At 54.8% G+C, this 25,872-nt stretch overlaps 7 protein-coding genes across 7 annotated transcripts; 5 read left to right on the top strand and 2 right to left on the bottom strand.

Moving 5' to 3' along the window:
* Positions 1 to 11: 11 nt before the first annotated feature.
* Positions 12 to 2,047, bottom strand: BZA05DRAFT_386019 (uncharacterized protein). The gene is made up of 2 exons (XM_051482458.1): positions 1,911 to 2,047; positions 12 to 1,842 (listed from the first exon to the last, which is right to left on the bottom strand). The coding sequence occupies exons 1-2, from the start codon at positions 1,954 to 1,956 to the stop codon at positions 476 to 478; spliced, it is 1,413 nt and encodes a 470-aa protein (XP_051343870.1). The 5' UTR covers positions 1,957 to 2,047; the 3' UTR covers positions 12 to 475.
* On the top strand, positions 2,020 to 6,366 carry BZA05DRAFT_433489 (uncharacterized protein; the record flags this gene model as incomplete). The annotated part of the gene is made up of 18 exons (XM_051486267.1): positions 2,020 to 2,674; positions 2,756 to 2,763; positions 2,795 to 2,860; positions 2,956 to 3,063; positions 3,119 to 3,221; positions 3,300 to 3,408; positions 3,469 to 3,475; positions 3,742 to 3,835; positions 4,062 to 4,113; positions 4,197 to 4,323; positions 4,377 to 4,384; positions 4,417 to 4,458; positions 4,656 to 4,713; positions 4,768 to 4,781; positions 4,895 to 5,172; positions 5,687 to 5,751; positions 5,813 to 5,917; positions 6,156 to 6,366. Exons 1-18 carry the CDS (start codon positions 2,510 to 2,512, stop codon positions 6,364 to 6,366), a joined length of 1,620 nt encoding a protein of 539 aa, XP_051343869.1. The 5' UTR covers positions 2,020 to 2,509.
* Positions 6,367 to 13,390: 7,024 nt separating this feature from the next.
* BZA05DRAFT_115852 (uncharacterized protein) lies at positions 13,391 to 13,941 on the top strand. Its single transcript, XM_051478633.1, has 3 exons — positions 13,391 to 13,723; positions 13,775 to 13,799; positions 13,860 to 13,941. The coding sequence occupies exons 1-2, from the start codon at positions 13,452 to 13,454 to the stop codon at positions 13,797 to 13,799; spliced, it is 297 nt and encodes a 98-aa protein (XP_051343868.1). The 5' UTR covers positions 13,391 to 13,451; the 3' UTR covers positions 13,860 to 13,941.
* A 754-nt stretch (positions 13,942 to 14,695) lies between these two features.
* BZA05DRAFT_423895 (GTP cyclohydrolase 1 type 2/Nif3) lies at positions 14,696 to 15,701 on the top strand (the record flags this gene model as incomplete). Its single annotated transcript, XM_051485886.1, has 3 exons — positions 14,696 to 14,754; positions 14,807 to 15,477; positions 15,532 to 15,701. The coding sequence occupies 3 exons, from the start codon at positions 14,696 to 14,698 to the stop codon at positions 15,699 to 15,701; spliced, it is 900 nt and encodes a 299-aa protein (XP_051343867.1).
* Positions 15,702 to 15,877: 176 nt separating this feature from the next.
* Positions 15,878 to 18,922, top strand: BZA05DRAFT_347777 (WD40-repeat-containing domain protein). The gene is made up of 4 exons (XM_051481218.1): positions 15,878 to 16,176; positions 16,250 to 17,043; positions 17,102 to 18,107; positions 18,166 to 18,922. Exons 1-4 carry the CDS (start codon positions 15,994 to 15,996, stop codon positions 18,790 to 18,792), a joined length of 2,610 nt encoding a protein of 869 aa, XP_051343866.1. The 5' UTR covers positions 15,878 to 15,993; the 3' UTR covers positions 18,793 to 18,922.
* An 880-nt stretch (positions 18,923 to 19,802) lies between these two features.
* BZA05DRAFT_433485 (uncharacterized protein) lies at positions 19,803 to 20,649 on the top strand (the record flags this gene model as incomplete). The annotated part of the gene is made up of 3 exons (XM_051486266.1): positions 19,803 to 20,188; positions 20,269 to 20,580; positions 20,624 to 20,649. The coding sequence occupies exons 1-3, from the start codon at positions 20,011 to 20,013 to the stop codon at positions 20,647 to 20,649; spliced, it is 516 nt and encodes a 171-aa protein (XP_051343865.1). The 5' UTR covers positions 19,803 to 20,010.
* Positions 20,650 to 22,257: 1,608 nt separating this feature from the next.
* Positions 22,258 to 24,338, bottom strand: BZA05DRAFT_115821 (uncharacterized protein). The gene is made up of 4 exons (XM_051478632.1): positions 24,171 to 24,338; positions 23,344 to 23,995; positions 22,502 to 23,275; positions 22,258 to 22,440 (listed from the first exon to the last, which is right to left on the bottom strand). The coding sequence occupies exons 2-4, from the start codon at positions 23,920 to 23,922 to the stop codon at positions 22,273 to 22,275; spliced, it is 1,521 nt and encodes a 506-aa protein (XP_051343864.1). The 5' UTR covers positions 23,923 to 23,995; positions 24,171 to 24,338; the 3' UTR covers positions 22,258 to 22,272.
* Between the last annotated feature and the right edge of the window lie 1,534 nt (positions 24,339 to 25,872).

Below are 25,872 nucleotides of genomic sequence, written 5' to 3'. Positions count from 1 at the left end.
TTCGATCTGGAAACGGCTTGAATCAATCTCCGAGCACCTAGGTAGCAGAGAAGAGAAGAACACACACACAGAGAGAGAGAGAGAGAGAGAAAAGGGCAAGTGGAGTAGGTACTTTCGAAGCACCTCCTCTGCGCCAGAAGTGCGGCGGACTAGCTGCGTTCACAAACTCCATGCGAAGAGTCCCCCCCTACTCCGAAAACAATGACGGACATGTCATAGTAAAAGGACAGACAGAAGCCAAATAAGGAAATAGGTACTAAAGAAACAGAAACAGAAAACTCCATAGCCCAACCATAAGTTTAAGAAGGAAACCCAAGAGAACGAAAGAAAGAAAACAATCCTGAAACCATGAAATCAAAACCCAATTCACAATTTACTGAAGAAATAACCTCCATCAAACAAAAAAGCAATCATGTCCCTACACGGTTGTAAAACACACATACAGGAAATACTGCTGCTGTTGCGCTGGTTCTGGTTATATCGGGAGACAGCCATCCAGATTAGGAACGTAACTTCTTCGCAGTTCGTCCACCTTCCTCTGTAAATTCTGTAGGTCTACCAGAATATCGTTCGACGCCATCGCCTCGCGTTCCTTTTCTTCACCTAGCACCGGCAAGTGCACATCGGGCCTCTGTGCACTTTCGGATCCATCCATCGAGCTTCTGGATCTTCGGTGAGGTGGTGGTGGAGGCGGCGGGGATTGGGTTGGGGATTGAGTCGGGGATTGTCCGTCCTTAACACTTGCCCCGACGGTGGTGCGCACCGAAACGCTCTTTGCCCTCCTCATGGGAGGAGGAGGTGGTGGTGGTGGCAATGGTGTTGACGATCTAGGTGTCTTAATGCCCTCACTTTTCTCCGCTGCGGCAGGTGATCGCCGCTGAACAGACTGTCGTCTGGACAGCGGTGGTGGTGGTGGGAGCGGGGATGGAGGTGCGTGTCTCTTCTCCGCTTCAGCGGGCCCCGTGGAGGACAGAAGCGGCGGTGGTGGAGGTGGCAACGGTGCTGGCAGATGAGGCCTGTCAGGCTCTTTGAATGAAGAGGGCCGATTGGTGGTGGCGGTGGGGGACGATGGAGTCGTCTGGGAGGGAGATGTGGATGTTGACAGCGAAGACTTCCCACCGGAACGGGTTCGCGGTTTTGGTGGCGGCGGTTTCACTCGAGTAGACGAAGATCTCGAGAGAGATCCTGGCGTTGCCATACCAGGGGTCGATTCAGCAATCACAGCAGTCTCATCGCGTTTGGCCCCCTCCACTATGGGTTCAGAAACAGATCGCCGGCTATCAAGAGACACATTGGAGCTGCTGCTACCGTTGACGGTAGCTATTGGTGGAGCCTGCATGATCTGCCCCGTCAACATCAACCGTTTGAAAGCATCCACATCCAAGGACTGCCGATTCCGGCGATCGGTTGTTTCGTGTGCTCTGTTGGCCACGGAGTTCGAGTGGGCTTCTGTCATCGGTAGCATATCCGACGACCTCCTCGATTGGCTCACCGACTTGGCTCGGTGCAGGAAGGGGTTCGGGAAAGCCGATACGATTTCCTTCTGCATTTCTGGCTCGTCATCCTCCTCGCCATTGAATGGGTCTACCAGCTCGACTGGTAGTGGCGGTGGTGGTGCAGGGCTATGCGGTGCGGAGGTAGTGGTAGTGGTAGCATCGGGAGTATTGGCGACGGCTGTGAGAGGTTCGATGCGAGAAGCGCGTTTTCGGGGGTTGACAACGGGCGGCGGCGGTTTCGACGACCGTGCACGGTTTGGCGGCTTGAGGGTGGAAGGAGTAGATGAGGGTTTCTCTGATTCTGCAACTGGTACAGGAGCTACAGCTGAAGCTGCTTGTGCGAAGACTGTACCGATCAGGGTTCCGTCGTCAGCAGAGGAATCACTAGCGGCAACGACTCCCTCAAGTGATTACCGTCGTCGTCGACTCCGGCCAACGGGCCGCCAGCGTCCACCACCATACCACCAACACCACCAACACCAACAGCAGCACCAGCAGCACCAGCAGCACCAGCAGCACCAGCAGCACCAGCAGCACCAGCAGCATCAGCAGCACCAGCACCAGCGGCGCTACTACTCTGGTTTATCCAAGATAAAGGCGACCCCGCAATTTCATTCTCCAGTGAGCGGCGGGCATGATCGACTAGCGGCGGCGGTGGTAGAGGTGTCTGTTGCCTTCTAAAAGGATTGGAGGGTGCGGGCACCATTATTGCGGGGTAAATCACTCTTTCTCTCTCTCTCTTTGTCTCATACAAGGCCGACGTGCGGAGGTCTTGGTCGTCGTCGGGGACAGGCCGGAGTCGCGGGCGGAATTACCTGGCCAAACAGACGAAACGCGGCACCCGGGAGTTTAATTACTGTGGAAACGGTAAGAGGTACGGATGCAGAGATGATGCGATGGAGAAAAGACGATTGGTAGCTATGGCTAACGGGGGTGGTGGGTTGGATGGGTTGGGTGGGTATGCGGTTGGGTGGTGGGGTGCAGTAGAGTACCAGGTACGGGATGCGTAGATAATGGCGTGCTGGGGGTGGGCTTGGGTGGTTGAGGTAGAGGAGGAGTATGAAGAGGAGGAGGTGGTGGTGGAGGTGGTGGTGGTGGAGGTGGTGTTGCAAGACGATGAAGGGATCAACAAGAGTGAACGCGAGGGCGAAGGGAGACAAGTACCCCACGGGTACGATGTCAGCCATAATAATAGCCCGTTATAGTCACAATAATCCCTGCAATAATCCCCCATAATTCTACCGAAACGAGAGCAATAGGTACCCAAGTAAGTAACTTGTACTCAGATAGGTAAGTAGCATGGAAGATAAAGCAGCGCCGGCCGAGGCTGTGCGAATCGCGGGACTGCATGATGTTGTGAGTCTGTAAGTGAGTAAAGACGGTAGGTACTTGGATACCGTAGTTCGACCGCGCGCATGTCTTTTTTTTGTTTGGCTTGTTCTGATTGATCGAAATGGAGGGGTGGTGGCATGTGGGGCAGGGCAGGGCAGGGCGGAGAAAGCAAAAGACGGCTGCACCAAACACCCGGTTCCGAGGCGCTATGGAGCTTGAGCTATCCGGGCGTCACGTATGTAGAGTGAGATGTGCATACATAAATGCTACCTACTGTATACTCTACATAGGATTTGCAAGCACGCACTCTACGTGCTATATACTACAGTATTTACGGATTTCCAGAGTGTGCTATGGTTAAAGGTGTTTCTGCTTTACGCTGAGCATTATCATGTATGTGGAGTATGTACCTCGGAGGAAGCCGTCGGGGAATCCGCTAGTTAACCACTGGCCGTGACTCGTGAGCTCGAGACGGGCCAGAAGGATCGGCCCCCGAACGGGCTGACATTCGGGCTGGCGATTCGGCTGGCAGTCTCGACCACTCGGACCAGCTCCGGCGCACGCAATGGCGCGACAACTCGTGTGCATACCATTCAGTGTTTCGCTTTGGCTGGTATCCTGTACATAACTAGAGGCATAGGTAAAAGGTAGGTATCTACCTTCTTAGGTAAGTCCTTGGGTAATAATCCACTCGGTGCTGGCACATCGATTCTCCACAGGGGGTTTTATCTCCAGTGACGGGAGATGCTTTCGGCCTGCAACTTTGCTTCGTTTTTCTGCTGCGGGAACACCCTCTTCACTGGCCCTTCCCCCCTTCCCCCCTTCCCTTGAAGGTCCGTAAGGATGGCGATTAACTACTTACCAAACTTACCTAGTATACGGTAGATTCACCGCATGTTGAAACTTGAAACAGCACGTTGACCGTTGTCCACCATGCTGAAACACTCAAGATCCTCATCCGATCGATCGTCGACCTTTTTCTAGCAACAGTGCAGTACCGTAGCACTGTATGTAGCACACGGTGCTTGAATTGGGGAGAAATCACTCCCCTTCCCAGTGGAAGATCTACTTTGCGATCTTACATACATGGGGGGATTGGAGTCTTGCAACTGGGGCCGTCACCCACCGGCCGTCTGACTGCAGCACATGTACTATACAGTACTGTATGTACTATTGTGTGTACTAGGTACTATATACGCATTACTTATGTGTACCTACTATATTGTTAACTAGTATGTGGTTAGGTACCTTGATATCCGCTTCCACGTATTCCCTCCCATGTATAGTACGGTATGGGGTTGCTGCCGTGTACATGCTATACACGGCTCTCCCCTGATCGGTGTGTCCACGAGTGCGAGCTGCTCTTAGGCCGGGTGCCAATTGGTGGGACGGTCAGTCTGCAGCCGATTCGGTGGGACAACTTCCGAGCTACACACGGCCGGAAAGGATCGAGGAAGGATGTACATGATGGCCTCGGTGTCAGCGAGGTGTTCGGGTATGTAGACGAGGCGTGTGGCGAACTAACTACTAACTTCCACCTAAGTATAGGTGCTGTAGTAGGTAGAGCATATATGTATCTAGTACCTAGGCCGCCAGAAGGCCGGTGCCAAGGTGAGGCAGTTAACCTATGGTATGTAGAGTACCGAGGAGGAAGATGGATGCTAGATTCCTAGTACTTTACCTGAACCTCTACCCCAAACCTTCCCGGCTGTTCGACGAATACAATATTCCCCGCATTGAAGTTCTTGACATGTATCTTATCCTATGTATCCACCTACGGAATACCGGTCGGAGTAGTCAATAAGTACGTACTCTATCCGACATTAGTACATGCATACACCAGGCACTCACTCGAGCCCGTGACTCGTGCAGAGCTCCTTGGTCCGTAGGTACTAACCATTCCTCTAGTTAGGCCACCGGTACTCTAATAGGTACCTAGGTCGAGTACCCATGGTATATATCATACGAAACATTTCGACCAACCCTTCATCCTGGAGATATTCATCCTATCTCGACACACCGCTTAGTAGTATGACTAACGGGCAATGCTGAGTACATATTCGCAGCACACGAGCCTGCCAAATGGGATGGCGGTCCTGCCAATCGAATCCAGGCCTTCCGATGCCCTATCTGCTTCCCATATTGCGGACTTCACATCTCTCACCGCAAGCCAGAAACACCATCAGGAAACAATGGAGAGGACAGCAATTTCCTGTCCGACGGGTCGGACGATTACGGGGGAGAATTGACACCTTCATCCACCGGATCGACTTCCAGTGACGACTTGCTGCGAGAGAACAGCTGTCCGCTGGTACAGCTTCCTCCGCATGGGCAGCAGCTGAGCGTGGGTCCGCTCCGATCGTTACCTACACATCGAACGCCCGATGACCAAAAGTCGGTGAGGAGCCGACTATTGGGGGCCTTCGCAAAATCCTATCTGGCATCAATTCCTCCCAACCCCCCTCCGCCAGCGTGAGCAAACGGCCCCTTCAGGAGATCGGTGTTACTGCTGGAGCCTATGGTGCATCAGACTTCTCGATTCCTCCTCGTGGTTCACGGGGCAACCTTCTCTCACCGCTGTAGCTGGCAATTCATTCTCGTGGTGAGCATACTGCACCACTCCGCCGCTCCACCGCTCCCCACCACTCTACCTGTGGTTCGGGAAAAAGGATCGCTGTGTCCTCAGTCAACACGTAGCCGGCAGTGGCCAGCTGAGGACAGAACGAGCAAGATTCCAAAAGTTGGGTCCGATGTACCGAGATGCAAGCGTTCGGTGAGATGGCTGCAGCAACAACAGCTGTGCCTAACGTTACTCCACTAGGCGGTGGTTAATGAATGAATGCCAGCTTTTTTTTTAGATGTTGGAACGGCCACTGGGGCGAGATGTCCTGCAGCCAACGGTTTCGTCCCGGTGGGCGTGCTCGTGTGTCTGTAGCTCGACGCTCGTCGCTCGTCAACCTCGTTGTTGCTTTTTTTCTCTGCAGGATGCAGCAGTGGTTAGTGAGCCAAGTGCAGCAGCAGCAGAAGCAGCAGCAGCAGCAGCAGCAACCCACTGCACATCTTCCAACTACTCAATCGCAGAGTCGACGGTCGGTATCGTCCCACCCACCGCCACTCACCACCACCATCACCACCCAACCTTGCATCTACCTCTACCTAAACTACTTGCCGTGATCAACATGCACTTCTCGCTTCACCGTCGGCTCGAATGTGACGTCGACGACGTGAGCAGCAGGACGGAAGAGCGAAAAGTCGCGGCAGAGCCTCAATCGACACGTGCTGCGGAATCTCCCCTGAACACGCACTCTGCACGCCTCAACCCTACAGCGCATACGGCAATTGGCTCGGGATTGCTTGGGATTGCTTGGGATTGCTTGGGATTGCCCACGATGGTCGGTCGCAGGGCTCCATGCCGCATCCCCGAGGCCGAATGTCGCCTGTGCAACAGCAACATGAAAATAACAACGACAACAACAACTACAACAACTACGATTACTACTACCAATTACTACTAACTACAGCACCAGACCAGAACTAGCAATAATAACACCAACAGCAACAATAACACTAACGGCGACAATACCACTAACAGCAAACTGCCCTGCGGAGGAGGAGGGGAGGTCAATTGTCCGGCCCATGGTAACCAATGGCCATACTCCGGGGCCTGGTTGGCGATCACCCACTCGCACAACATGCTGGATTTCTCCGGCAGTCCGGAAAATGTCAGTGTCGTCTTAGCTCAATTGCACCGTCAGAACCGCGCTAGTTGCTCTACTGACATGGACACTACTCTTCGTGGCAGTTTTCGCTTTCCCTTCCCTTCCCTTCCCCTTCACGCTGCGCACTTCCCAATCGAACAGCCACTCACTCTACTCTACTCTACTTTACTCTACATGCTCTGCTTTAATCTGCTCTAATCCACTCCACTCGAATCCACTCTACTCTATTCTACATCATGGTGGCCTGTAAATCGCGAACCGCCCTTGCGGATCTGACTGAGTTTGCAGGGACGTGGTTTGCAATGCATGAAGACAGCTCATGCGGCCTAGAACGCCTACTTCCACTGCAAGTGATGTGGCCCAGTCCGAGCTACGATATTCTTCGCCCCGAAGCAGACAATTGTCAACGATGCTGCATTTTTTATGACTGGCCCCCCCTCAAGCTTACCATTGGCCGAGGGGCAACGCCTCATGTGTCTCTCCGTCTCTGCCCTCCGAGGCCCAGGGCATCGGTTCGCTAGTGCCGTCGTCGTTGTCGATAAACGCTCAGGAAACAAGCTGTTTCACCGTTTGGCAATTGTCAGAGCGGCGTTGTTCACTTCTAAACTCCATCCGTCCTGTGCATATTCATCTGTTTACTGCAATGCGCCGCGCACGACAGAGTTGCTGTATCATCTGTCACTGCAGCTCGCAGCACGCAGCAGGGCAAGCAGCAGGGCAGGCAGAAGCAGAAGCAGAAGCAGAAGCAAAGCAGAGAAAAGCAGCGCAGAGCAAGGAAATGCTCGAGGAGCGATGGCCCTACCGCCTTGGACGGAGGGCAGCGGGGATATTGCCTGGCGAGCCGCCTAACGATTGGTGTCGATAGCGAGCGCCCCACCCCCCCCCCCCCCCCCCCACTCAGGCCGATGGAGCAGCTTAAACCTCACCCATTATTGAGGGGGGGCACAGTACGGAGGTCCCGGAAGGAAAGCCACCATCTTTTTTTTTGTTTGCAATGTCGTAACGGCTTTAATCCTATTGAGCTTGGGCCAATATCGAAAAAACACGCCAGCACGCAGGCCCTTAGGTGGGAGGGAGGAGAGCGCAAAGAAGGATGGATCCACTGCCTGGCTCTCGCTTTCCTCTCGACGAGCGAGCAGAGCTCTAGGGCCAGCTCTCTGCCATGATGGGGTGTCTGTTAGGCCTACCGAGAAGGCGGGGTTAGCGTCGCATCTGGCAGCAGCAGCAGCAGCAGCAGCATCAGCCAGAGTGCTGCTGTTTCCGTGATGATGGATGGCCAGCTCCCATGGCTTCGCTGTGGGAGTGTTCCTCTATATATTCGGAGTTGAACGCTCACATTTCAGTCTGGACCAAAGCATTCCGAACACACAAACCAGACCGACCTGCAATACACCAGTACAGCAACCCACCACACGCCAATTCCCCACCAACCTTTTGCTCCAAATCTTATATTGATCAACCCACCATCCCTCCCTCACTCCTAAATACACCCCCCCCTCCCTACCCATATATATCATATCACATTCTCTGCCGATATGCAGTCCGTGCTTGATATCGTCAACTATGAGCATCTGAGAAGCGTGCAGGGGAACCACCCTCGGGCTCTCATCATGGTCTACGTCTACAAGAATGGGATTGCACAGGGGACCCTCGAGTAAGTTACTCTATCTCATCCATGCCTCGCATGAAGAGGATCCCGAATCAAAATCCCAAGGATGGGAACAATGGGAAAAGAAGAAGAAGAAAAAAAAGACTGATAGTCCTCGGCAGCCTGTACAGGAACATCGCCTCGTCTCCGCGCGCGGCGAGCTTCGGGCCGCGCCCCATCATCTTTACGCGCAACTCGATTGAGCCGGACGCCTCGATACAGCACGTGGGAAATGTGCTCAACGTTCCCTCGCTGCTGTTCTTCATGGATGGCCGGCTGGTCAGGAAGCTCGAGGATCTCTCGGAGCACATGGTCTGGAAGTACATCGAGAGGCACGCCATGCAGGAGGCTCGCCACTGATGGCAGCGGTGGCGGCTTTCCTCTTTCAGGTTCGTGGTGTTGTTGGGGCGGCGGCGGCAGTTTGCGCGGGTGGCAGTTTTTTTTCTTTTCTTTCTTCTTTTCTTCTTTACCTTCCATACGGTACTTCATTCACACCATCCTTCTTGAGACGCTCGAGGTTACGACAGATTGTTGCTTTTTTTTTCTCCATGATTTTGCTTTCTTTTTTGCGTACTAGTTAGTGGGGGATTCCCATCCGGAGCGACGAGTCACAGCATGGCATTGCATTTGTTCGGATTGATTGATTGATTGCTTGCTTGCTTGCGACTTTGATTGCTTGTTTGCCTGCTTGCTTGCTTATTTTTGTCTTTTATTTTCTTTACTTCTGCTTTTTCGCACACGTTGCTGTAACTGCGCATCTGTTAGTTTTTTTTTTTTTTGCTTTTTTGCTTCTTTCGCAAGGGCGTTCTTTTCCCTGGGTTGAGGGATCTCCGGTCGTTTTATTGTTCTGGCATTGCATCCTTCCCTTCATTCAATTCATCATTGCATCTTCTCTGAAAAAAGCCCCTCATGTAATCGCACTACCTGTGTTTTTCGTCTGGTGGTTGTTTTTCTCTTCCTCTTCCTCGTTCTCTTCAGCGTCCGTCCAGCGTTTTTTTGCGTTCTTGGCCTGCACTGCACCGCATTCGTCATTCTCTTCTCTTAGTATAACTCTGCTTCGGAATCAATGCTATTGGCTCGACAGAATGCGGGATTTGTGAGTTGACACGGAGAATGTGATTGGTGATCGGTAACTGGGGGCGGGGGGGAAGGGGGGGAAGCCCGCCGCTATTGGACGCCGTGATGTTCATCCGAAGGCGAGGGCGTATACAGAGGACGTTTCTACAGATGTGATGTGATGTGATGTTGTGATGTTTGTGATGTGATATGAGAATGCTCCACCGGGAGCCACGACGGGTACATATGGTAGAGATGATGGGTGGACGGCTCGAATTCCCGCTCCGAGCGAGACATACGGACTCTGCGTGTCGTGAGACGGGAGCCCTACCCTACCGCCGTGTCTCTCGGGCTCGCCGGCTCGGACCTCGGTGCGGTGCGAATCAATCTCTACTATATCTACGTGTCGATAAGTATCTGTGTCCTCCCAAGCCGGAGCAGAACGATGTCTCACGATCCTGCCTCCCCGCACGGGACTGCCCAGCCACGGAGGGGAGTGAAAACCAAGATCGTCCGTCGTCGTCGGCGGCGGCGGCGGCATTACCATGGCATCATTGGTATGTGTGTGGCTACGCTACTAGTGGTGGTGGTGGTTCCGGTGAGGTGGTGCGCGTGGTGTGTGTGGCAGTGGTAACCAGAAGTGTGTGTGGTGGTGAAGGTGGGTAGTTCGCATGAGTTGTCGTCTGCATGCATGCAGTGGTGGTGGACCGGTGATGGTGGTGGTGGTGGTGGTGAGGGTGGTTCGCAAGGGTACTTACTCTAACTACGAGTACATGGATGCCGCCTCTTTTCCTCGCACCCCTCGCACGGTCGTCCCCACCCCTCCCATGTCTGTGTGGTGGCATGCAGATATCATGCGGCCTAGTACAAAGCTGGGTGGGCACTTGGTTACTTGGTTACTTGGTTACCTGCTTGGTTACTACGAATCTACATACGATAGGATGTGTGCCGACCAAACGAATCAACCGCAGTGGCTACATATCATACTTCCTATATACATCCATATCATATGTACTGTAAATACATCCAGAGCACATCCAGAGCACCCACCTAATACCTCCCCAGTACCTACCTACCTAGCTAGACAAGGGACTGTAGAGTAGCTGCGGAACAACTGTCACGGGAAGCAACACCCCGTTTCTGTACATACATGGAGTTGAAAAAAGCAGGTGTTGATGATGTTCCCGCCCGCATCCGCCCCCACTCCCGCCAACTCTACTTTTCCCCGGCGCACGCCGCACGAACACGAGGGGTGGAACGGGAGGGAGGGACGGGGGGACAAACACTCCCGCGACTGACCGACCCTGTTGCTATACCTGGGCAGTTAGTAGGGATAGGTAGTAGGGATATTTCACCTATGTACTGGATGTACCCTGGCGCTGGCGCACCACCACCACTATAAACCTACTGACAACTGGAGAGTTTCAGCTTCTGGGCCGACAGCGAAGAGCGAAGAGGAAGCCAGCCAGCCAGCCACCGCCACCGGATGACACCGCATCTTCATCCAGACTATCCAATTGACCGGGGGTGAGGGCATGGCTGTTTCGTCCTGGCCACACCACAGTTCCGGATCCGTCGCCGCCGCCAGCAGTGGTGCCTGGCGAGTGACGAGCCATGAGCTCGGCAGATATGTTTCGTGGGCTCTAGGTTCTGGGTTCGGGGTTCGTCGTCGCATGGCAAGATGACAGGAGCCCAATCCCAGGTAAGTAATCCCTAGGTAATCCCTAGGTAATCCCCAGGGCCAACCGGTTGTTAGCCTCCCTCCCTCCGCCTCCGCCTCCGCCTCCGGACTCCACATTGCGACCTGTCGTTTCTCCCACTCCTGCCAATTCCTGGCCAGCTCAGCGCAACAAGCTTACGCTTACTTCCACAAGCTTACCTCAGACTCGCATCGTATCGTATCCATGATAGATACATTGTGCGGGCGGAAAATCCGGGGCAAAACCCCCCGGCTCTGAAAAACAAATAACAAAAACAAAAAACGATAAAACGATAAAACGATAAAACGATAAAACACCAAAAACGATGCAGACACATCACTATGCTATTTAACGCACTACCGTAGTGAACTATGTACCTAGTGGCCAGACATTTCCAGGCAACGCAGCGGTTCATCCCGCTTCGCTGTGTGGTGGTTGGTTGCTAGGTAAGTATGTAGCATACCACAGGCACAAGCACAAGTGGAACCGTTTGTTTGTCGTTTGTTTACGGCATGGTGCGATCGAGTCCGGCGGAGTTGTCAGCAGGCATACCGTATATGGAGGTAGGGTAGGTAGCCTCCTCGAATCTCTTCGAATCTCCCCACCCGTTCGTGAATACGCCAGCGGCCACTGGCTAATTATGTATTAGGTAGGTAGTTATTCCGAACCGGCCCGCCAGGCCTCCAGAGGTATAGCTACTACGTGGCCTGGGACCTGGGTAGCTCTGTCTCAGCGTGGGGAACCGCGAGGGGAAACGGCTGGCTGGATGGATGACTGGATGGCTGGTGGGTGGGAAACATGTGAGCCCGCCGGTTAACTACTCTACACACATGCACGGTGAGTCGGTGACCACGGAATAGCTGTTTATGTATGTATGATAGCCTGTGGAGAAGCAGCTCCCCGCAGATCACCTGCAAATCATAGTGCTGGGGGAAACATCACCTCCCTCTCACCGCCCTGGGATATTTTCCTATGGGCTGCAAGATAGGTACAAAGTACAAAGCTTAGGCTGCATAAGCCAGTGGATAGTGAGGTACACGGAGTAGGCAGCTTTGTTTTTTGTTTAATCAGTAATTGCTTGCGACCTATGTAGATCATGGCAATATACGGAGTAGGCAGCCATACAATTGCCAATCCCGAGAGTGAGTGAGTGGCTCGTGAGTGAGTGAGTGAGCAGGAGGCCCCACTGCCCCACTGCCCCAGATCTCCGCAGACTAGCTAACCTCAAGGTAGAATTCCGACCAATAACTTCCCGCTGGTACTATACATTAGTTATGTACGTATGGTACGCAGTATGGCACGCAGCAGTTGGGTATGTACATACTACGACACAGACAACTACATAGGTAGTTTTGGAGCTACGGGTTCGGCCTATGCGCACCACACACACCGAACCAGCTGGCGGAAAGTCTGCGTTCGTACGTACATAAGCACGCTTAGTCCTTGGTCGTCCTTGGCCGACTTGGAGGAGCCTACTCCACACTCAGCGTGCTCCTCCGGTAGAGTACCTACATACCTCCTACCTACCTTCCTACCTGCTACTACTACTGGTGCTGCACACATCGTACTGCACACATCGTACCTACCTCTTATGTAGGTATGTAGGTATACTTTAAATACCCCCTCGGAACCAAAGCCCTGGGAGCAAACAGCCCCCCCTTCACCTCCCCCCTCCCCCCTCCCAGGGGCTGCCCCGGTATTGTAGACTGCATTCTGTATGTATGTATATCACTCATGATCAGCAGATACTATCTACCTACCCACTGCTACTGCAGAGGCACGTTAGAGTTTCGCGTGCTACATAGAGTGGGAGGGATGGATGGGAAGCGGTAGGCACATATGGCAACCACAGTGCACAGTGATCAATCTGATCGGCGAGACAGAAGTCGGCGGGTGTGTGTGTGGAGGGGTGGCGGTCGTGTGGGTAGGTGTTCGTCCGGGAACCCCGGGCGAGTGAGCGAGTGATTGATGTGTATTGATGTGTCAGGCGGGCCTGCCTACATACATTTTCTGGAGAAAGAATGGCCAACCACGAAGTTAAACGTGCACATACATTATACCTATGTACATACCTACGTACCTACATACCTATCCCCGGAGACCCCCGGAGAAGCAGTTCCCAGAACTCGAGGAGGAGGATGCTTTGGGCAATGATAGCCTCATAGGCCGATAACTAGCTAGCATATGTACAGAGGGTGATGGATGGCTGGCTGGATAGACTGGCTGGATGGATGAATAAACGGGGTGAGCGGCCGGCCGTTTCATCTCGATTCGTTTCATCTCGTTTGTCGTTTTCCGGGACTGTCTGCCTGACTGCCTGACTGCTCTCCGTTGCAATTGGGGGCACAAGGACGGAGACGAGGATGAGGGAGGACCGGACCGGTGCGGTTGGAAACTACAGTCTATAAGTATGTGGTTACAGCTGGCCCGGCGAGATTGGTGAGATTGGTGAGATTGGTGAGTGAGCTGCTCGCGGGACGTATAGGAGGAGAGGGGGAATATGCTCCTCCTCCTCCTCCTCCTCCTCTCCTCTCCCCCCGGGGCCGTGAGGGACGGGCCGAGGGAGGGACGGAGGGAGGTATATATAATCCAGACTATGGTTTGTGCTCACTGCCCACTGCCACTTTTTCCGTGTGCACTGTGCGAGTGTTTAAATACCGGCATGGAATTCCCACATACCTACTTAGACCGATGGCCCAGTGGCGGGCAGGACCTGAATGATTCCGTGCTGGCCAATTCTGAGGAGACTGGCGGAGTAACTTTTAACTATCCGTGAGTGTCCACCTATTCCTTCGGTTCGTCCGTAGTTAAAGCCAAGTATAGGGCTTGTTTTGAGGGGACCTTTTAGGTAGGCACTGAGAGACCCCGACTAGTACGGGAAACTGGTGAGACTGATTCATTTGACTAGAAAGCAACAAGAAAAGAAAGCAGCCTGTGTTCTCCAGGCCCAACAACCTCAAAGTACCTCTGCGGTGTTGATAATAATGTCTACGGTGGTAGATAATGTCTGATGTGTTGAACAAGAGCCATGACACCTTTGTCCCACAGTACCGAGTACCGAGTGGTTCTGCGCTATACCCGTCGGACCCGATGTGATTTTCCCCCGTACCCGACAGGGGGTGGGTATACCAGCACGGGATGCCGGTACTGCTCGCAGGAACAGTAAAACAACAGTCTAGGTGAGTACCGAGCGGTTCCGCGCTTTATTGTGATTGACCACCTGCCCTCCGGTACCGGAGTCATGGGGAGGTAGGCTGGTCTTCCCCTACTCTAGAACCCGGCCGCGGCCGCTGGCGGATCCGAGGCGAGAACACCGGGAGACTCGGTGATCTCCCTCTCTCTCGGAAATACCGAATTGCGAGCTGTTAGCTGTGAGCTGAGCGGTGCCGGGGATGCATCACCGGAGACTACCGTATTCGAAGCGCAGGCATCGGACAGGTACTCAAAATTCACAGCCGTTCTGAGATTAAAACATGTCCGTTGCTGGCGGACCTTCGATTGTACATGCATTGTATGGCGGCGTATCCAACAAAGCTTCGTGGATTGCGAAGTGAAACATGTCATGTTTCCCGCGCCTCAATGAGTATGTTTTCTCAGAGCTTGGCGTACGTCAAGCGGTGTGAGGGGTTGCCGTTGCTGCAGTCCACCCCACCCTACATATCGGCATTAACCACCTCAGAATCGAAACCTCGATTCTCGAACCATGTGCATCTCCACATCCACATCCACATCCCCGTCCACAGAATGAACACCGCCCTCCGCACCCCCCTAGTCCGCACCGTCGTGAGCGCCATCCAACGGCTGTAAGCCCCGCCCCCTAAGCCCACAGTACTCCCTTCCTGACGCCTGCCATAGCTACCCTCTCGCGCTCGCCGACAAATCCTGGGACAACACCGGGCTTCTCCTGGAGGCACCGCATCGATTCGACCTCGCCGCCTCACGTCCGTCAAAGCACGTAGTCCTGCTAACGATCGACCTGACGCGTGCGGTGGCGGAGGAGGCGATCGCTCTGCGCTCCTCGTTCGTCGTTACGTACCACCCGATCATCTTCCGGCCGCTCAAGAGCCTTACATTCGCCGACCCGCAGCAGGAGAGCCTGCTGTGGCTCGCGCAGGAGGGGATCAGTGTGTACTCGCCGCATACGGCGGTTGATGCTACGATAGGTGGAGTCAACGATTGGTTGGCCGATGGGATCTCGGGTGGCACTGCGTGCGAGACGGCGAGGAAGGTGATCCAGAAGGTGGACGGCCCGGAGGGGTTCGAGGACAGTGGCATGGGGAGGGTGCTGGTGCTTAAGGAGCCGGTGACGTTGGGCGTGTTGGTGGATAGGGTCAAGAAGCAGCTGGGGATGGAGAGGTTGATGGTTGCTGATGGGAGTGGCGGGAGGAAGATTGAGAGGATCGCGCTGTGTGCGGGCAGTGGAGGGAGTATGTTGAAGGGCCTCGATGTGGACCTGTACTATACTGGGGAGCTGAGCCATCATGAGGCACTGGCGGCGAAGGAGATCGGGATCAGTGTCATCAGCTGTGAGTTGCCGCCACCGTCGAGTTGTGTATCCCTGCTTGGCTAACCGGACGTAGGCTTCCACACGAACACTGAGAGAGGGTTCCTGACTGCCGTCATGAAGCAGAAGCTCGGCGATGCGTTGGCTCGGGAATGGGAGCAGGTGGCAGAGGCGGAGAGGGAAGGGAAGGAAGGCTTTGAGGTGGTTGTGAGCAAGAAGGACAGCGATCCGTACAATATCGTATAGATCTTCGTCACACACAGACGATTTGTACATGTCCTGGGTAATAGTCTAGAGTACCGAACGAATACATGGTACATACCAGTCCTTGACTCACAGCGGGTCACTCATCTCATGGCGCATGGAGGCGGCGCTTGTCAGGATCGGCTAGCGTGGGGTAAAGATGGTTCCTGCAAGTGTCACCAAAAACTTTCTTTGAAGCAAAAGCCCAGAAGAAGCACTTCGCGCGACCGACGTGAAACCCCCAGCAATCGCGCAATCTCTCCCCACGACACGAGGCTCGGAAAACCAGATATAAATGGCGCCCTCGCAAGCACTCAAGACCACGTTCAAGCCCGCACGGGTCATCCAGCCGTATTACAGCGGAGGTGCTGGCTGCGTTGCGCTCGACCGCTCCGGACGTCTGCTCGTCACCGCGTACGGCGATGAAGCCGTAATCACCGATATTGAGAGCGGGTCGGAGGTGGCCCGTATCGGCGGGGTACGTTCGCCACATCTTCACCATCATCGCAGGGAGAGCACAAGCACTGACATCCCGTTGCCGCGGCCCACAGCTCGAAGACGAGATCTCGACGCTCGCCCTGACACCCGACGGCTCGCACCTGATCCTCGGGATCTCCAAGTCCTACCAGATGCACACGTACACGCTGTCGCCGGATTTCTCCGCGTCGCCCATCACCGTGACACCCGAGCGCGAGCGCTCGGTGCGGCAGACAACGCCCATCATCGTCTCTGCGGCCGATCCCACCGGAACACTGGTCGCCACTGGGGGCGCGGACGGCATCGTCAAGGTGTGGGATATCCGGAAGGGTTTCGTGACACATAACCTGCGTGGACATGGCGGATTGGTGTCGGCGCTGGCGTTCTACATGGCCGAGGGCGAGACGGATGTCGCGATGGATGGGAAGATGAAGAAGGGGAGTGCGAAGAAGGGCGGCATGGGCAGGTTCATGTTGGCGACTGGGGGTGAGGATACGACGATTCGTGTGTGGGACCTCGAGACGACGAGGAATGTGGCTACCCTCCAGAAGCATGGGAGTGTGGTGAGGGGATTGGATTGGAGTCCGGATGGGAGGAGGCTGCTCAGTGGTGGTAGAGACGGTGTCATGTGTCTCTTCGATACGACGACTTGGAATGCTGTTATAACGCCTGCTGGTGAAGAGGTGGAGGTGGTTGGGTTCGTTGCTCCCGGCATGTTTGTGAGGGAGGATGGTGAACAGGTAGATAAGCTTGTGTTTGCGGCGGGAAGGCAGGACAGAGTGCGGATATGGGATCTGGCAGCGGGAGAGGAGATCACCAAGCAGGCGAAGATTGATGAGGATGAGGAGAAGGGAGTTATCCAGATAATGTCTGTATCATCCAGCGATGAGTGGAACGAAGGGGAATGGTTACTGACGGTCCTACAGATACCACAAGAACCTGCCGTCGTTACTCTCCATCCACCACGACTACACCCTCCAGATTCACAACCTTCACCTACCCTCGCCCGCACCGACTTCCCTCCCTACAAGCCGGCACATCACCACCAACTACGACCAGATCCTCGACATTCAGTACCTCCCTCCAGACTCATCCCTGATCGCCATCGCCACGAACTCGGAGAACGTGAGCCTTGTCTCTTCATCCACCTTCCACGACGTGGCCATACTTCGCGGGCACACGGAAACAGTCCTCGCTCTCGACGTTGACTGGTCTGGGAAATGGCTAGCTACAGCTGGCAAAGATAATGATGCACGGCTATGGAAGATCGACCCAGAGAACAACTCCTTTACATGTGCCGCGGTTTTCACCGGTCACGCAGAAAGTGTAGCAGCGCTCTCCCTGCCGCGCCAAAGGCCCCAAGAGGGCTCAAAGGCGGCGACAGAGAAGCTGCCACCGAAGTTCATGCTCACCGGAGGTGCTGACCGTACGATCAAGAAGTGGAATGTCTCGGTGGAATCGGGCAAGAAGCCACGGGCCGTCTGGACCAAACGTGCCCATGAGAAGGATATCAACGCCATTGACGTCTCGCCGGACGACGTCCTTTTTGCTTCCGCATCCCAGGACAGACTCGTCAAGATTTGGTCGGTCGAGGAAGGCGAGACTATCGGTGTGTTGCGCGGCCACCGTCGTGCTGTGTGGTCCGTTAAATTCGCACCTTCCACTGTCACTGCGAGCGCGGTCGGCGGAGAAGCTGGGATGAAGGGCGGTAGGATGGTCGTCACTGGGTCGACAGACAAGACGGTCAAGCTGTGGAGTTTGGTGGATTACACCTGTCTCAAGACGTTCGAGGGACACACCAACTCGATTCAGAGGGCGCTGTGGATTTCGGGAGGACTGCAGGTGATCAGTGGTGGAAACGATGGCCTCGTCAAAGTGTGGGACGTCAAGAGTGGAGAGTGTTCCGTCACCTTGGACAATCACGAGCAGCGGGTATGTAACTTTCCGGTCCCTCGAATCGCATGGCTCAACAGAGACTGACAAGTGCTAGATTTGGGCGCTGGCCACACGTCCCGACGAAGAAGATACCGGTACGACTATCGCCTCGGCCGATGCCGAGGGTGTCATCACTTTCTGGCAGGACGCAACCAGCGCCACCATCGCTGAGGCCGACGCCAAAGAGCAGGCCCTCGTCGAGGAGGAACAGAAGTTGCAGAACTACATTGCCGTCAACGACTACCGCTCGGCGATCTCCCTGGCCCTATCGCTGAACCATCCCGGACGCCTGCTCAACCTGCTGACATCCGTCACGGCGACCTCGCCAGCCGAAGCCGACTCACTCTCCGGCATCGCCGCTGTAGACGAAGTCCTCGCCTCGCTCTCGGACTCCCAGCTCTCGGTACTGCTGTGCCGAATCCGCGACTGGAACACCAATGCGCGCACCGCGGTAGTTTCACAGAGGGTATTGCACGTGCTGCTAAAGAGCTACAGTGCGCAGCGTCTGGTCGAGCTGCGCGGTGTCGGTAGGGATGTCTGGGATGCGCTGAGCAGCTACACGGATAGACACTACAAGCGGATGGAGGATCTCGTGGAGCAGAGCTTCATGGTCGAGTACACGCTGCGCGAGATGGAGCAGGTTATGGGCGCCGTCGACGGTATGGAGATTGAAGTCGTGTAGGTAGGTGTGATGTTCCTAGGCAGTTGCTCCGATTATGTTGTATGTATCTTTCTGGTCTTTTGGATGGCGTTAGGTATACGAAAAAGTTCTGTTTAAGTAATAGAATGAGGGGCCTTTGCGAGCCGAGCTGAGTCGAAACATGTATTAAAGCACTAAAGCTCGCAACGGTGTTACGGTATTACGGTGCTGCTTCCTCACCTTGTATGCCGATTTTTTCGTGGGTTATGTGATCCATCGGTTGAGAAGTAACCTTTTGGTTGGTTGGTATTTCAGTAACGAGTCAATCCGTTTTAATGACAAGCCCCTAGATTAGGTGTGTCCATAACATGTAGCGAGTCAGTAGCTTTTATGTCTACCTCAAGCGCAAATTCCACTCATCTGGTCTGCGCAGTCCTCAACGCACGACTAGAGACCAGTGCTCCCGATAATCCAGTCCGGAATGCATCAGTCCAGTCCAATCCATCCCGTCCGGACCCATGGAAGGGAATATATAGACGACGGTGGATCTAGAGCATCGAGAAAAAATCATCCAGTCCGTCCGGAGGTGTCTGGTGGACGGACGGGTTGATTATCACGTGTTTGTGTCACAGTGTATCACTCGCTTGATCACTGCTTGTCAGTCGTTTGGTTTACTGGCATGTTCTGCTATGTGCCTTGCGTCTATAAAAGTACGCTCTTTTGCATTCTTGTATCCTTCCTTCCACCAGTGCACCTATCAACTTCAAGACCACTTTCCTCTACCTATGTCCCCTCGGACCTCCAGACCGCACTTCTTTTCCACGGACATCTGTACCTGTCCTTTCCGCCTCTTCATCTTAACTGATACCTCGGCTGGTCGGTTTGTCGTGCGAACACTGTACATACAACGAAACGGAACAACAAGACCACTTCGGTTCCATCCCCCCGAGACTATCACAAAATGTCACTTGACAGAACCCGATGTTCGCGAATAGGTACCTTCCATAAGTACTGTCGCCGGTCGAGTGATCTGCAGACTGCTACCGGACACTGATTGGCTAAAGGACGGGGGTTCCAGATGCGGGGTTTTTAACCCCCGTTCGCCACGTCATGCACAGAAGTCGAACGCGAACATCGACTTCTGCTAATTGACATCTACCGCGAACGCGACCACACTCTTCGACCGGGCAGTTACTATAGTTACCCTTCATCGAGCAATCTTTAAGCCCCACTGGACGCACATCCCATATCCCGTCGCCAATGGCAAAATTCTTACGGGCCATTGACCAAGGCGCGAGTAAAGTCGGGCGGCTGATCGCCGCGAACCCTCTTGCCATCAGCAGCGCCATCAGCGGCGCGACCATTGCGCTGTATCCCGATCTCACTCTCGGGACGCTCCTCCAGCCGCTCGGATTCACCGCCGATGGCGTAGCTGCAGGTAGGTAACCTACTTCCCTACCTACCTACTCCAACCACACCACCGCTGACAGCGGCCGGGGGGCGGCGCGTACTATACAGGCAGTCTTGCGGCGTCGGCACAGTCCGCCCTCGGAAACGTAGGCGCCGGCGGGATCTTCGCGTTCTGCCAGAGTGCTGCCAGCGGGGGGTCCGCGACATCGACGGTTGCGGCGTCGGCGGGTGCTGCGGTCGCCACTGCTTTCCGCGTGGTGGCTGCTATGCGGAAAGAGTCCGCCAACCAGGAGGAGGAGGAGGAGCAGGAGGAGGAGCCTGCCAACGTCGACTATGAGGCCGAGTTCCGCAGGGAGCGCTCGGCCAGCCCGTCACCGCCTGCGCAGGCGGCGGCGGCTTCTAGAACGGAGGGCCGCGGAGGTTGGGGCCCAGGCGGTCACAGCCCTATATTTATTGATCACAGTAAAGTGTGCTGGCTGTGTCGGCTGAGGTGGGGTCCTGAGTGTCCGGATCTGCCAAAAACCACCTGGGCATGCGAACGCTGTGACACGCCGTTATGTCTCAGCGGTGAGCGCAACTGTTTTCGAGAATTCCACGATCACTAGGTAGGGAGATGATCTTGGTGGCTGGAGGAGGGGAGCTGCCCAGGAGGCGGTGAAGTCGAACAAGCACTGTTTGCTGGAGAATGTGGTGGGAGGGTTGGTATGTACTGCATGCGGAGCATTCCTTGGTTGCGTTGCGGGTTTTATGATTGAATTGCATTTGCTTTGTGCTTGTTCCCCTGTTTGTATATTGGAAATTATTGATGGTCCGACTCAGAGAATAGGTTGAATCTCAGATTGTTGCCGCTTGGATCTCCGGAAAGCCCGCGTCTGATTCTTTCTCTACATACCTTTCTTTCTTTAAGATCTACTCTTCTTCGATTTGGGTTTGTGTTGGTTTTGTTATCGTTTGTCATTGTGTTTGTAGGTACCTATTCGGCCAGTTATGACAACATTAAACACATCATGATCCCTCGTTGGGGCGCCTCCGTCATCCTCCCAAATTCACACCGAAAGGGGACGTCCCACGCAACATGAGCACTAAACATGAACCGACTCCAGCCTGCCGTTCTCCTTTCGCACCTCTCCTGAGTCCTCCTCCGCCGAGCTCTTCGCGAGTCGTCGCTCCGTCCTGCCACCCTCCCAAATGGCAAGACTATCCTTCCGCCATTTACGTCTCCTCGAAACTCCAGACCGCACTTCTTTACCGTAGATACTCTACCGTAGTGCGTATCTAATACCGAGTGCCCGGCACATTTACTTCAGCTCTCGATAACCCACCACTAGTAGGAGTGGCTGAGACCCCCAATGCTTCATTGCAAGAAGCAGCAAGGACATCTTCACCTTTTATAGATTGCGCTACCTACTACCTACTACCTACTACCTACTACCTACTACCTGTATATTCCGATTCCCCCCCACCGCGCTTCTCCCCACCACGAGTGACATCCCATGCGCCAAGCACATCCGTTTACCGACGCAACCTGCCATCCCGTATGTGTGTGCGCAGCGCAGCGGCGATCACCGCCGTGGGGCGTGGGTGCACTGGCTCACTGGCTCACTGGGCAGTGGGTGCACCGTAGGAACTTGGAAGTCGGCGACGTCCCCTAAATAACTAAATAACCAAGTATGCACGGAGCACCTCCTCCGTCACCTCCTCCATCACCTCGTCCGTGTGGTGTGTGTCTATGGGTGTGTGTCCGTGTGTGCGGGGAAAGCGAGCGGTGCTCTGCAGTATAAATATTCAACGATGCCTTGCCTTTGCCTTCCATAACGATGCACTATCTACCTATTGCGTGCCCGGTGCGATGCGATGCTACACAAACGACTGTGACTCCGACTCCGACTGCGACGTCACAGCAGACACGATGACGACGACGGAACAAAACAGAACAGAACAGATACATCATACCGATATAGGGTTGTATCAATTCCTACTCGCACGCTCAAACAGTCAAACCAAACTCCTCCCGCTACAGCAAAAAAAACAAAAAACAGAAACAAACAAAACTCCAAGCCCAGCGCAACGAAACGACATCTAGTCTAGTCCAGCCGTACGCGACCCGACTCATTACTTCTTATTGAGCAGCAGCTGTCCCTGCGGCCCCTTCCGCTCGAAGCCCTCGTCGGTCGAGTAAATACGGCGGCCGCGGAGCCACGTCTCGCATACGCGGCCGCGAAGGGTCTTGCCTTCGTACGGCGTCACTTTGTTCTTGAAGTGCATGTCTCTAGTCGTGACCTGTTCCGATGTTAGGATGTGCGAGGAGCGAGGAGCGAAGGAGGGGGAGGGGGGGACATACAGTGAACGAAGCCTCAGGATCAAAGACGCAGAAGTCCGCATCCCAGCCCTGGACGAGGCCACCCTTAGTGCCGAGGAGTCCGACCTGCTTAGAAGTTTTCCACGCGGTCCACTCGGCCATGGTTGCGAGGTCGACGCCGCGCTTGGAGCCCTCGGTCCAGAGCACCGAGAGGCCCAGGCCGACGGTGGAAACGCCGCCCCACGCCTCGAAGAAGTCGCCGTCGCCGCCGTTTTCGGCGAGCATCTTGAGATTGGGCGTGCAGGGCGAGTGGTCGGACACGACCGTCTCGATCAGCCCATCCTTGAGCGCGTCCCAGAGGTAGTCGCGGTTGGCGCCCTCGCGGATCGGCGGACAGCACTTGTGGCGCGTGTCGCCGTCCGCTATGTCTTCGGCCGCGAGGGTGAGGTAGTGGAAGCAGGTTTCGGCGGTGAGCTTGACGCCGGCTTCTTGCGCTTTCTTGACGAGGGGGATGCCCTCCGCCGCGGAGAGGTGGACGATGTGCAGGCGCAGATCGGGGGCGATGTGGGCTTGCTCGAGGATACTCTCGATGGCGTACGTCTCGAAGGCGACAGGACGGGAGTCGAGGAAGGTCTTGTACGAGTTGACAGGGCCGGTGGGCGCCAGAGGAGCCTCACCATGGAGGACATAGTCGCCAACAGACTTGGTGATTGGGGGGAGCATCTCAGCGTGGAACATTAGCAGCGTTGGGGAATCCTTCAGCTTCTCCATTGCCTTGGAGATGTCGGCGGCTGTCACAGCGGGGAACTCTTCAACCTGAAGAAAGATGTCAGTTTCACCAGTCATGACGTCGGTGGTGGTGGAGGAGGGCGGGAAGAACATACACCACTGTTGATCAGGAAGCACTTGAAGCCACGGACACCAGCTTCCACTAGCGGAACGAGGTCATCCTCATTGCCGGGAATGACACCACCATAGAAACCGACATCGACATAGCACTGGCCTTCAGCCGCCTTGACCTTAGCGTTCAAGTTCTCAACCGTGGTGGTGGGCGGGATGGCGTTTAACGGCATATCGATCAGCGTCGTCACACCACCAAAGGCGGCAGCCCTGGTTCCCGTCTCGAAACCTTCCCACTCGGTACGCCAGCCTGGCTCGTTCAGGTGGACATGAGCATCGACCAGTCCGGGCATCAGATACTTGGGCGAGACATCGTGGTACTCGGTGCCAGGCGGGAAGGTCGAGGCGGGAAGGATCTCAGCAAAGATATGGATGATCTTTCCGGAGGTCGGAGAGACTACAATGGTTGCCGGTGTGCATCGCCGTCCCGGGAGGATGGTGTTGATGGAGCAGAGAACCGTGGGCAGCTCCTCCGGAGGGGTATATGGCTGCTCAGGGAGAGTGAATGGTTGCTCAGGGAGAGTGTGGAGCTGGACGATAGGAGTTTCCAACAGAGGAGCCATGGCCGATTGTCGTGTGGTAGGATGTGAATGGGATCCGGGGTGGCTTCAACGAACAGTGGAATGTGTGGGGGTTCTGGGGTATCGGTATTAGGTTTAGAGAATGGAAGGCTGTGAGTGAATGGAAGATTGCGAGAAAGAGCGGAGTCCCAGATGAGATGAGATGAGGGGAGAGGAAGACGGTTCAAAGAGCGGTGGGAAGAGTGGGAGGGACTACTCTATGTATAGGCCAAGGGAAAGCATCTAGATACCGGACAGGATGGCAGTTTCGGAGGAAGCGGAATGGACCGATAAGACCCGATAAGCCTTCAGACAAGCTACCTGCATACATACACACTTGCGCCAACAGCTACCACTGCTGCCACTGCCATCGAAAAAGAAGACAGGTTAAGAAAGTTGAGTCGGCCGGAATGCGTATGCGTAAGCGGCACAGAAAAGGGGAAGGTGGCGGGATCCAGAGGGAAGCGGGAACTCGATGATCCAAGTGAAGTTCTAGTGCGGAGTGCTGTTTAGTGTCGGATGGTCTACATACTAGTGACTAAGGCCTCTCGACGGCGGGACTACGGACCATTTGGCAGAAATCCGGGGTAACTATGGGACATCGGATTTTTGTTGGTTTTGGTTTTGGTTTTGGGCAGACCCTTATCAGCGCCATGTGTATCTAGAGCAGATATGATACAGAGAAGTCGATGGATAGCCGCACTTTACTGTGCTGTGTCGGCACACAACCAGGGTCCACTTTCAGCCTATCTAGACAACCGGTACCGGTATGGCCCACTGCGACGGAGCGCTCCCGTGTGCCTATATGATAGTATGCAGGTATCTATTGCGAGCTCCTTCCAATGGTAGCGATTGGAGCTGAGATGGATATATAGCTGTATATCTCCCGGGGTTTGGCAGATCGGTCCGATGCTTTACTTTGCTGCCTACCTGCCACGCCTGACCATCGCATAGGTTTCTTTTCTTTTCTTTCCCAAAGAGGTTTTTTCTTCTTTTTTTCTTTTCTTCGGGTGCCTGGCATGACGAGGGATGGATGGATGGATGGATGGGACCGATGGGGCCGTTGGGGCCGCAGGCTGCGTGCGCATAGTCTGATAGGTGCGCTAATCCGCAGGGTCCGATTTTCGCGGGAAAAGCCGGTTCGTCGGAAGAGGGGGGGCCAGGCGTGGCTGACAAAGGCTCGCGCAGGGGCTTTCTTCTTCTCCCTAGAGTTCGAGAGAGCTCCGAAGCTTCCACGACAGCTTCCAGAACGATTCCCTGTGCTAGTTAAGACCAAGCGAAAGTCTCGGGAGTACAAATCTGGACTCCACGAAGGGGTTCCCGAGACAGCGCTTCGTCTTCCCGTTGCTTCTCCGCCTCCTGCTCCTCCTCCGCCTCCTGCTCCTCCAGCTCCTCCATCCTGCCGCCTTGTGGGTACATAGAGTACCATGTCGCCCATGCGCCGAGCTGCCGACCGTGCTGAAAGAACCCTCCCCTCCCCCTCCCCGTGGCGTTGTGTGCGCTGTATATGCTGTAGATAACTGCTTTCCATTACTCGACCAAAACTCCCCTCGCCGCATTATTACTCGATAGGAAGTGCAACACGCCTGCACCCAACCCAACCCAACACAACACGACGCATACATCTACCTACCTAGGCCTTCGTTATTACTCGATCAGAACCGAGAATCCGGTATGTTGTCGCGCGCCCGTCGCCCCGCCGCCCCCGCTGCCCCAGCGCCTTCTACGAACTTCGATCTGGTGCATCGATTCCTTTTTTTCTTCTTTCGCGGGCACGTGGATCGATGGGAGAGGAAGGCGAAAGAAAGAGAAAGAAAAAAACAGTTGGGGTTTTCTTTCGAAGGCGGCGTTTCGTTTCGCTGGGGATGGAACGGATTTGAAATGTCTCTGGGTAGCTTGTCCCGACCGCGGCGCGTGCGGCAAACCGGAGACGGCCGACCAGCCGACCGCCTG

The sequence above is a fragment of the Tricharina praecox genome (assembly GCF_024521635.1).
Source record: "Tricharina praecox strain CBS 144465 chromosome Unknown BZA05scaffold_2, whole genome shotgun sequence".
NCBI lineage: Eukaryota > Fungi > Ascomycota > Pezizomycetes > Pezizales > Pyronemataceae > Tricharina > Tricharina praecox.
Note: the sequence above shows the minus strand (reverse complement) of the source record. Positions and strands in the feature narration are given on the sequence as shown.